The 12,583-nt window shown below is 33.3% G+C and overlaps 1 protein-coding gene across 1 annotated transcript in view; it reads right to left on the bottom strand.

Moving 5' to 3' along the window:
- Positions 1 to 12,583, bottom strand: part of CFAP47 (cilia and flagella associated protein 47) — a 759,462-nt gene that overhangs the window by 721,516 nt on the left and 25,363 nt on the right. Inside the window, exon 3 of the mRNA XM_031959439.1 lies at positions 1,137 to 1,252. Coding sequence (XP_031815299.1) covers positions 1,137 to 1,252 — 116 coding nt within the window. The remainder of the gene's footprint in view (positions 1 to 1,136; positions 1,253 to 12,583) is intronic.

The raw sequence follows: 12,583 nt of genomic DNA, 5'->3' as shown, positions 1-12,583 counted from the left end.
TGCATCTGGAGTCAGATTAAAATCTGATCAGGAAATACCTAACAACATATATATATATATATATATATATATATATATATATATATATATATAATTTGTTGTTGTTATCATTTGCCACATCTAACTCTAAGAGCCCATTTAGGGTTTTCTTAGCAAAGATACTGAAGTGGTTTGCCATTTTCTTCTCCAATAAAAATATACATACATATATGCACATAGATATACATATACATACACACATGTGGCAATGTGTGTATATACATTTATGTTCATGGATGTGATATATATATATATATATATATATATATATATTAGCACATAATTCATGTCAATAGGAAGCTTTCTTAGTCAATATGCTGCCCTCAGGAATCCTTATGCAAGGCTATAGTGGTCTGTTTTCATCTGACTTTAATACCACTGACCTACAGTATATCACTTAACTTGCCTGAAACCCAGTTTCCCATCTATAAAACGGAGACAAAAATATGTTATCTACTTCACAGGATCAGTATGAGGAAAGTGCTTTATGAACCTCAACATGCTTTATAACTGAATAGAAATTACTATCATTAATGCAGTATTATTTACAATTGATGAGCCACCTACAAAATGCAAAAAAAGCAAAGGGAGTACTATTTTTGTTTTCCAACTTAATGGAGAGTCTAAAACTATAATATAGATATTTGAAGGTTGCTACAAGAGACCCCAGTCATCTCTTCTCTAGAGATTCATGAATCAGCAATTAAAATTACATTAAATTCAGCCATAAAAAATAAATTATATCTAGCTGTAATAAATTTTTACAATAAGTTTATTGCTATTATTAGCCATAACCCAGTAGTAAAAACACCTATAGAGGCTTCATCCATACAAAATTTCAAGTTAAAGTTTCTGGAAGCAGAATATCTGTATACAAGATTTCCTCACAATATATTTTAATCTGGGTCTTAATGCAACAGGTCCATTAAGCTATTATAGAACGAGTACTTAATGACTCTCAAGTATGTGTCATCTGAGAAGCTAAGGACCTTTTTTAAGATGAATCAGAAAATCTATTAATCTAACACATATTGGAATTTCAAATAACATTCACTTTCAAAGTATTAAAATAATTTTGCATGACAGCAAATATTTACCTGGAATTGTCCCATGGTTAATAATGTTAATTGACTTACAAATTTCTTTACTATTAGCAATGAGTGTGCCAAAATTAACGTTTGACTCAATTTCCAAATTACAAGATGGAATCAACCTACAGGAGGAAAAAAAAAGTAGACCATTACTACTTAAAATTATGTTCATTTCTCAAAGGATATGAACAGACAATTCTCAAAGAAATTGAAACTATTTCTAGCCATATGAAAAGATGACAAGTCATTATTAATCAGAGAAATGCAAATTAAGACAACTCTGAGATACCACTACACACCTGTCAGATTGGCTAGAATGACACGGAAAGATAATAGTGAATATTGGAGGTGATGTGGAAAAACTGGGACACTGATACATTGTTGGTGGAATTGTGAATATATCTAGTCATTCTGGAGAGCGATTTGGAACTATGTCAAATTATAAATTGTGTACCTTTGATCCACAGTGTTATAAGGGCTTATATCTCAAAGAATCTTAAAAAGGAAAGGACCATGTGCCAAAATTTTTAGCCAATTTGTATGGCTAAAACTGAATGAATGGATGCCCATCAATTGTAGAATGGGTTGGGCAAATTGTGGTATATGAATGTTATGGAATATTATTGTTCTAGTCATCCTGCCATCTGGGGGAGGGGGTGGGGGGTAAGAGGTGAAAAATTGGAACAAAAGGTTTGGCAATTGTTAATGCTATAAAGTTACCCATGCATATAACCTGTAAATAAAAGGCTATTAAATAAATAAATTAATTTAAAAAAAAAAAAAAGAATATTATTGTTCTTAAAGAAATACCAGGAGGATGAATAAGAGAGGCTTGAGAGATTTACATGAACGATCTAATGAAATGGCAGAATAGGAGATCATTATACACTTCAACAATGATACAGAAGATGTATTCTATGGAAGTGGATTTTTCACAAAGAGAAGATAACTCAGTTTCAATTATCAAGGATGGACAGAAGCAGCTACACCCAAAGAAAGAACACTGGGAAATGAATGTAAACTGTTTTTTTGTTTTCTTCCCGGGTTATTTTTACCTTCTGAATCCAATTCTCCCTGTGCAACAAGTGAACTGTTCCATTCTACACATATATATTGTATCTAGGATATACTGTGACATATTTAACATATATAGGACTGCTTGCCATCTGGAGGAGGGGGGTGGAAGGAGGGAAGGGAAAAATTGGAACAGAAGTGAGTGCAAGGGATAATGTAAAAAATTACCCAGGCATGGGTTCTGTCAATAAAAAGTTATAATTATGAAAAAAAAATGTTCATTTCCTTGCAAGAACATTAATGACAGCAATTTCAAATTAAAGAGTTGGAATGATAATTAAATTAGATATTTTTGTTTTATGAAATACAAAAGTTCCATATACAAATATGTATTTTTCCTTCAAACTAGATATTTTAGAAGATTATAACCATATTATATATTCTATATACTGTACATGGAAGGCTATATATGCAAATATGTAGTCAAATGAAATTTGAAAAGAATAACAGCTCAATAAGCATTTAAGTACCTACTACTTTGTAAATTCTATGTTAAATGTTGAAGGCTCAAAATCAATAATAAAATCAAGCCTTTTCCACAAGGTTCTTACATTTTTATGTCATATTTTAAAAACCTACAGTATATATCTTTTGATATCCTCAGTACTGGTTAGAATTAACCAAAAGTAATTTGGTATTGAATGTGATGAAGAATATAGATTATTAAGTTAATGTCTGGATTGTAGCAAGTAGTTAGCAAATATTTATTGAATTAAATAAAGTATGAGATGTAAAGATATAGCAGTCCATCAGCTTTTCTCCCCTGGGGAACTCAAAAACTTATCCTGAAGGCAATTCTAAAAGAAGCATGCTGAAAAGGTCTTTAAAAATGTTTACATCACTGAAATAAATATAAAGTTGGCCAAAATAACATTAGAAAATGCAGTAAAAGTCCTGGTAGATTTTTTTAAATCATACTTATCATATAGTCTCATCCAAGACTGTGCTGAAGCCCCCTCTAATTGCTTCAGTGTAAGAAAAATACCACAGATCAGAGTTTGATTGATCGTTTATTGATTTTTTAGAGTTAATAAAGTGATGGTAAAAAACCAAAAATAAATAAAAAGTTAAGTGCAGATTAAACTTAAAAGGGTGTCTTGTGTTCTCAGAGTCAGTTGATAAACATTTACCAGAACCACCACACTGCACATTACATAAAGCAAATGAGAAAAAAATCAAGAAATATTCTGAAGCAGCCAGGTGGAACAATAAGAGTGTCAAAAAGACTGGAGTTCAAACACAGCTTCAGACACTTACTTATTGTGTGACATTGGACAAGTCTGTTTGCTTCAGTTTTCTCATCTGTCAAATGGAGATAATACCTATTTCTCAGAATTGTAAGAATCAAATATAATAATAATTGCAAAGTGTTTAACATAATGTCTTGCATATAAGTGCTATATAAATGTTAGCTATTATTATTATTATTATCTATAAGCCATCAATCTATTAACAAATATTTTTAAGTACTTACTTTGTTTTCAGGTACTATGCAAAGGCACTGAATACAAAAAAAAGTAAAATCATTCTTGCCCCCAAGGAACTTAAATTCTATTGAAGGATACAAGAATGTGCATATATATATATATATATATATATATACACACACACACACACACACACACACACATATATATATACACATACACAAGAATGAATATACACACATATATATATAGTGTGTATATTCATTCTTGTGTATGTTTAACATGTTTATATGCACATACATTTTATATGTATATGTACAAATACATGTACACATATGTGTATATATATATACACATAATATATGTGTATATTCATGTGTATATGTGTATGTGTATCTATATATGTTATTGAATATATCTACATGGGCAGATGCAAGTTAAAGATAGATAATAAGGTAATGGAGAAATGAGAGATGACTACTAGCTATTAAGATTAGGAATGATTTAATGTTTAGGGAGTACTCAGATAGACTTTTGAAAGAAATTAGAATTCCAAGAAGAGACCAGGTGAATATGTATTCTACGTTAAAAAAACAAGCCACTGCAAAAGTATGTGTATGGTTAATGAAGTGTCCTCTATGAGGAATAGTAAGAAGACAAATTCAATTGGACCATAAAGCCTGTCAAAGGGGAATACTGTGGAATAAAGCTGGGAAGATATTTTGCTTCAAGTGATAAACAGAGGAGTTTATATTTATTCCTAGTGGTAAAATGAGTTGTAGAAATTATTGGGAGGGGGTGAAGGTGGGGAGACAATGTGGTCAGATCTCTGATTAAAAAAAAAAATCACATAAACAAGAATGTATCTAAATATAGATTGAAGTGGATAACTTGAAGCAGAGAGATAACTTAGAAGGATACACTGAATGCAAGAGTCCAGATGAAATGTGATAAGCCCCAGAAATAAAGTTGTATCTATGTAGGAGGAGAGAAGGGTAGAGAGGTGATACATCTTGTGGAGGCAGAAAAAACATGATTTAGCAACTATCTGCATATGTGGGGTAAGAATAAGAAGTTGAGGATAATACAAAATTTGCAGCCTTATTGATGTGAACCTAGAGCTAAATCTAGATTATATGGATACATAAATCTAGTAGTTATGTGTATAGAGATAACAATTAAACTCATGGAAACTCATTCAGTATATGAGAAGATGGAGAGAGAAGAGGGCTGAACATTTTTTCTGATCCTTTTTCTGGGGGTGGGGATGGGGGTGAGTGAGTGGGGTGATTAGGGGAGGTTGCAATATGTTAACTGTTTCTACTATCCAGAATAAGCCTCTTTCAGTGTTTGCATTCTTCTACCTTGTTCCTAACCCTCACCAACCCAGAAAAAAGAATAGTTTTTTTTTTTTACTTGTAACTTTGAAATGTGGATCAATTAAAAAGCACAAATCTTTATAAGAATATGCAGTTATCTCTTTCCTATTGCAACTTACCCATTACTTTTCTTTTCTACTCTTAAACTTTCAATATTTAATGACATTCAAAGTAATGGACATGCATCTTTGTTGAAGGTAACCAGATCATTGCTGGAGAAGTTGGGTTCCAAGTCAGAGGGGAGAGCTGAAGTGAAGACAGAGGTACCATCCCACTCCCACCCCAGGACTAAAGATCCTTACACTAATAAGTTCTCATTTTAAAAAGAGCAGCAAAGAGTATATATACCATACATATAAAGGAGAAAGAACCAAACTTAGAAAGTTACTACGGGAATAGGGAAGACCACAGTTCCTCTTCAGAGGAAGACACTGAAACAAAAAAGAAGAAAAAAAAAAGCTCTCCTACCCCAAAGTAATATAAAATGGCTATGTTTCCAAAAAAACTCAAAAAAACTTCAAAAATTAAATGAGAAAGATTGAGGAAAAACTAAAAAAAAAAAAAAAATCCAAGAGAAACAAGATTGTTTGTTTTAAAAAGTTGATCAAGGAAATCTAGATTCTTAAAGAAGAAAATGATTCTTTGAAACTTAAAATTAGGCAACAGGAAGCCAGTGAAGCTAGAAGAGACCAAGAGATAACAAAACAAAATATAAAGAATTTTAAAATAGAAGAAAATGTGAAATATAAGAAAAACAATCCATTGATTACAACCTCAAAAAGAAACTACAAGGAAAACACATAGGAATGTTATAGCTAAATTTTGAAAAACCCCAGCTCAAAGAGAAAACTTTACAAGAAACAAAGAAGAAAAAAAAATCAATTAAATATGCTGGATCTACAATGAGAATTGTACAGGATTTATCAGCAATTATGATAAAAGATGGCATGTCTTAGAATATTATATATCAACAATCAAAAGAACTAGACCTGTGGATAAAAATATATGTCCAGCAAAATTAAATATAACGTTGAATGAAAAAAGGACTTTAATGAACAATCAGATTTTCAGAATGTTTTCTTAAACCTGAACTCAATAAACAATTTAACATAAAAGAGCCAACATCAAAGACTAATTTCAAGGGACTCAATTAGGACAAACTGTTTATGTCTTAGATAGAGAAATGAAAACCATTATGTCTAAGACTGACAGCAGTATTTGGATAGTCCAAAAGAAAGCTGAGTATGGTATGACTCTTAAAAGCAAATCTGACTAGGAAAAGGTAAAAATAGTAATTATACTATGTGAATGAGATGCAGGAGAAGAACTGATACAGAGGCATTAGATGGAAGAGGAAAGCTAAAAACCTACTCACTTCAGGAATAGGTTAAATAGGGAACAATACCTATATATACCAACAAGGGTACAACACTCTCCAAAATCCATAAAGAAATAAGAGGGGGGAGGAATAGTATAAGGTGGGGTATGGAAGGATGCATACATTAATGGGAATAGAATAAAACATGTAGATTAATGGGAATGGGATAAAGAAAGAAAGAAAGGATAGGAGGAGATAAGGGAGAGATCCATGGGTGGGGGGAGATTAGTAATAACAATGTAAGTTAAGATAGCAAGTTAAGGAGTAGAACTAAAGCAGAAGAGTTAGCAGGGATAGAAAATAATAGATATACACAAACACAGTAGCAATGATAAGAAGTAGAATTTACTAGCAAAAAGTAAGGCTAATAATCATTGATCTCAAAGTCAAACTTAAAATTCAATCAAGAGAGAAACCTATATTAATATTGTTTCAGATACATGTTTACATATGGGTAAATGTGTATGTATATATATGTGTGTGTGTGTGTGTGTGTGTGTGTGTGTGTGTGTCTTGAGTATATGTGCTTAGATATAGCTATATGTATATATGTGGGTATTTATCTAAGTGTGCATATATAGAAAGAAAGAAAGAAAGATAGATATTTATGGGTACATAAATATATCCATGTTGAACTGTAGTCTGCTGGAAGGAGATGTGGGAGGGATGAAAAGGGAAAAACACAGTAGAAAACAAAAGAATAACATACAAAGAAGCAAAAAAGATAAAAAGAAATGAATATAATGTCCTCTGTTATTACATATGCTTACTTGAAATGGAAATTTTACATATTTTGAAACCTTCCTGATGTTCTTCTTGGCACATGATAATTTTTTTTCATTTTTCTATGTTGTTTTTCTATTTTGTTTTTTCTTAAATAAAAAAATTAAAAAGAAATATGTAGTTTTGTAAAAGTAAAGAATCTATTAAATGATAGGTCTAGATAAACTTAATGAATGTTTATTTGACAGCATAGCTATCTTTCTGACAAGGCTACATTTAAAAAAAAAATCAGTATTAGTGCCAAATAATAGAAATCTAAAGTTTCCCTACCAATCACCCAACAGAAATGCTTTGAGATGATACTTTATAAATAGTACTGAGAGCTGATCAGACATATGTTTGTTTTGGAGTTATATCTTCTTCACACATAAATATCACAATGCCTTAAAATTAGAAATATGTCAAGATCTAATAATAGTCATCAGAATCTCATTCTATTCCCCGTTGGAAGAAAAGGAGAAAAAAGAGGATTAAATGGTCCAGAGAAGAGGAAACAAGGGAAATGATGAAACATTTCTCCAAAGCATGATTATAGTCTAGCAAAATTCCAACCCTACAGAGAAGGAGAAGAACTAGAGGTTCAAAATGGGGAGAGGGGAGTAGTCATGATAGCATATTCATTCTCTATTCTAATACTCCTCCTCAAAATAGAAAAAAGTGACTTTCATTTCTACTGATTGATTTCTTGCATACACCAACTGCCCATTGCCTGGAATCTCCTACTTCAACCTCCCAGTAGTGAATACCAACTGTGAAGACTTGAGCCCTCAAAATGAAATAACTTTTATATTGCTTGATGGAAAAGCACATATTCCACTGTTTGCTCCCATGTATGACAGTCCTCTGATCATCAGACAGGGTGAGAAATGGAGAGTTTGGGGGCAAATCCAGGGTCAGGGTCACTTTGAAGTTTTTCAGCATTTCTCACCTTATAGTTTTTTAAAACATTATCCCTGAAGTGGTGACAGCATCTGGACGATGATCCAAGAGTGATTCACATCTGGTCAGTGTGCTCCTGCCACCTTTAGAAGCTGGCTATTGGTCTTTTAGCTATATTGCCCAGTATCCATGATCAACCCTCTCAAGCTGTGAAGTTGTTGGGACAGTCTGGTCTCACTTTCTCTTACAATCTTCAGGCTGCCACTTTCCAGCTTATCCATTATGTGAAAATGAAGCTTTGTCTCTTTCTTCATCAATTCAAGGAATGCTCTATATTCAGCTGCCATATTCTCTCTCCAAACTTGGATCCTTTCCTTCCAAGTCTCCTTTTTTTCTCTCTCTTCTGTCATTATGTTCTGAGCTATTACTGCTTTTTTTTTTTTTCCCAAAGAAGATCCAAAGTCTTTTGGAGCTTGACCTGAGAATCTTCTGCAGCTTCTTTAAGAGTGTGCATTGTATACCTGATGTACTCCTGGGATTGAAAACAAAATACACAGAGGAAGGATTTGTCCCTTTTCACAAAAAAGATTTTTCTCCTCCTGGTGTTTCTCACATATGACTTTTTCCTCTGGTGACTGCAGAAAATGGAGTCTCTGGGTCCTACCTATGCTGGCCAGCTTCTCTAGGTGATGGTTGAGCTCTACATCTCTCAGGTGGAAGGGTCTCTTGCAGAGAGACTTCACCTTCTCCCCACCTCCTGAGCAGGCAGAAGTGGCAAAAGCTATGGACACAGCTCAAGGTTACTCGAGTCCATGAACACAAAACAGGTCAACTCTTCCTTGAAGTTTTCAATTAAATAAGCTTCATCCATGTTTTAGACTATTGTTTCAAACTTCTGTGCCTCTGGATCTTCAACACAAGTGTAAAGGGAAACTCAAGTGGAATCTGGACTAGTTGTTCTCTCTGAATCTCTGTACCAGACAACATTTGTGCCCAGAACACAAACACCAGTCTCTCTGGGCATAGAATGCTTCTGTGAACCCAGTCTTAGAGTTCAATACTAATAGTCAAATTATTGCATCCTCCAGTTTTGTAGATTTTTTTCAGATTCTGTGGTTCCTAATCTAAGATCCCTGGACTCAGCTTCTGATTCACCTTACTGTTTCAATATATCATGGGTTGGCATAAAAAATTAAATGGAGGTTTGGGGGGAAGTTTTATGGAAGGCACAAATGACATGTAAAGACCAGAAAATGACACACAAAAAGTTTAGAAACTCAGAAATGCATAATCTATACTATAGCATTGTATATACTATAAATACTATAAACATCCTATAAAAGAAAATACTGAATTCAGATTTCTTCTCTATATGAAGAGTGGGCCAAAAATGTTAAAAGGATTTTCCTCTAAGAAATATATCACTGTAGTTCTTTTGACTTCAAAAGGAAGGCAACTAAATTCCATGCCATTGTGTATCCAGGCTGGATCCATATTTGATTTAACAAATATTTACTAAGTGTTTACTACTTGGAAGTTATTTTTACTTTTATTTTGCTATATGGCTAATCCATTTCCTTTCCTAACCATATATTTCTTAGATAATACCTTTAATATAGCTTCTTTTATATGTCATTACTAGTAATGTGCCTATTTATGCTCATCATCAATCTCTCCATTGTTTTTTGGGTCACTTGTATTTTTCTTCCTGAACGATTGGAGCGTTACATGATTTGGATTCATACAGCAACACCAGGAGAATAATCAAATATCCAAATAAATGGATCTGTAATTTCATCAGTTTGGGAGTTTCTTCCAACAAGGCAGAAAGCAATCCATTCATCCTGTGTAATTTTTGTCTTTCCTTAAGTTTGCCATATGGTCTTCACCTAATGTGCTAGGGACCTTTGTTTCATAAAATTTCAAGAGTGAAAGTAAAGCACTCTAGCTGTCCACTTGTCATCCCTCACCCTCCCCTGCCCATCTTTTCTTCCTATCATGTATTGCCTTGCTGGTATATTTTAGTTCTAGGACACTGCCAGTCATCCTGACTTTTATCTTCCATTAGACTCCAATGATTCTGGAGGACAGATTGAGGATGATGTCTCTGCATAGTTCTGCCTCACTTAAATCCAATTCACATGCAGGTCAAGACATCTCTCCATTGTGTCATTGTTCTCTTTGAGATTGCAAGATGAACAACAACAATATTTTGCTCTTCTTTCACTTTTTCATAAATTATAGTTTGCAGCCTGTAAGCACTTACTATATTATGCCTCTCCAATGTTCTCTGTGTGAAATTTCTTTATAATTCTCAGATATTCTTTGTTTCACACTGTCATGTAGAATACAGGTAGAATATTAATATTTGAAAGAGAAACACTGTTTCCATGGGAAACGAGGTCATTAAAGGAACTCTGCTATTTCCCAAAGACAATCCAGTCCAATCTCTTCCAACTATTCAACTGTGCATGCAAATCACTGTCCAGCTGTAGAGATCATGCCATACATACAAATTTAGAAAATATTGGTATTAATAAGATGGTTTTTGTCAGAGAGAAACCAGGGAACATTAAGAAGTGGCATTTTCCCATTGTAGTTTCCCCCAAAATTACCAGACAGTAATCCTTCAAGAAAAATAAAATGAAGAAGAAAAGAGGAGGAAAAGAAAAAAGTAAGAGAAAGAAAGAAAGAAAGAAACTTCAGACTCCACCTGACATCTTCTATGAAAATGGTAAACATTATTAGTGAGCATGTTGATTTATGTCTCAATTGATGATAGAAAACTATTGTACAATGCTTTCTCTTTGTTAACACCTTTCAAGTAATCTTTTGTGAACTTAACATGTAATATAAGGAAATGCTTTCAGAGAAGAGCTTTAAAAAGTCCTTTTCTGCTTACTAAATCAAATGTTTCTGTATTTCTTTCGAAGACCAAAACCATCACCCTTCCAGCTATTCTGCTTCATGACCCTTAAGTATCATCACTGACTACTCACTCTCCTTCAACCCCCATTTCCAATCAATTGCCAATTACCTGTTCCATCTCCAGGTAACTCTTAACATCCATTTCCTTCTCTCTACTCACATGGTCATTAACCTAGATCAGCCCCTCATCTTCTTTCACCTGCGCTATTACAATAGGCTCCTCATTGTCTCTCTTCCTCAAGTCTTTGCCCCTTCAGTCTATCCACACAACTGCCAAAGTGAATTCCTAATGAAAAAGTCTAGTGACATCACTTCCCTGATCAATGAATTCGTATCACATTACAGTATTACAGAAATTTGAGAATTGGGACTGCAGCGACCACCACTGTACACCTCTTCCCCAAAAGGATTTCCCATGGAAACATTTCCAACCTTTAACCAAAAACTTCCACAGAGGGGAAACACAACGTATTAACAGCTGATTATTAGAAAGGGGGGGGGGGGTTGTATTAAACTTAAATTTCCCTCTTGTTTCCATTGTTTAGTTCTACTTTTTGGAATTTGTCAGAACAAGTTGAATCCCTCTCTTCCACCCTTCAAACAGAAGAACATACCAATTATGCTTCTGCTGTTATTTCACAATACCATTTATTTCAACCGATCTTCATATGGAATGAACTTCTAGGATCAAACAATTTCTTCTCTATTTGGCCCTGCAAACCCTTCACAAAATGACTCCAATTTACCTTTCTAGACTTCAATTTATTCACTAAAATGTAAGCTCCTTAAAATTATAAGATGAATGATTCTCTGGGCCTGTTTCTATAGCATCTAGTACAATGAAAGCATGTGATAGGCCCTTATTAAATATTTTCTGATTGATAACTCTTTTTCAGGCCATTTATGGTCCAGCCAACATGACCTTTATGATGTTCTTCACACCCAGTATTTTATCTTCATCTCCATACCTTTGCATAGATTATAAAAATAACTAGTTTATTTTGTGTACTTTGTGCATATATTAATGTGTTCATGTTATCTTCCATAATAGATTTTCATGATATTTCCCTCAAAGCAGATTATTTAATTTTGTCTTTGTAAACCTAATGCACAGCATTGTTCCTATCATATAATTGGTACTTAATACTTACTACTTATTGGGTATTATATTGTGTATATATACTGTGATATAATAATCATTCAAACACACAAAGCTGAATTCTTTACTGAAGTTTCATTTACAAATATTCCAAGGGTGATCTGTTTTCACTGGCACTCTATTCAAGTTTTTTTTTTTTTTTTTTTTTTTGGTAAACCATACTATTCACCACTTCACCAAGTGATGTTACTCATAATCATTCATAATCCTCCATCATAACATTTGGCAAATAAGATTACTCTAACACAAAATCACTACTAATCAGTATATTTTTTCCTTTATCCATTATTCATTGGGGGGGGGGGTAAAAATGCCTCATATGAATAAGTCATATTAGAATTACACTCAGCATCCTCTCATTTTATCCTTTTTTTTTAACTTGATGATAGATTTTTCCTTTAGTTCTGTCAGGGATTAGACTACATTCTAACAAATAATTTATAAAC

This window comes from Sarcophilus harrisii, chromosome 3 (genome assembly GCF_902635505.1).
Source record: "Sarcophilus harrisii chromosome 3, mSarHar1.11, whole genome shotgun sequence".
Lineage (NCBI taxonomy): Eukaryota > Metazoa > Chordata > Mammalia > Dasyuromorphia > Dasyuridae > Sarcophilus > Sarcophilus harrisii.
This window is presented reverse-complemented; position numbering and strand designations above follow the sequence as displayed.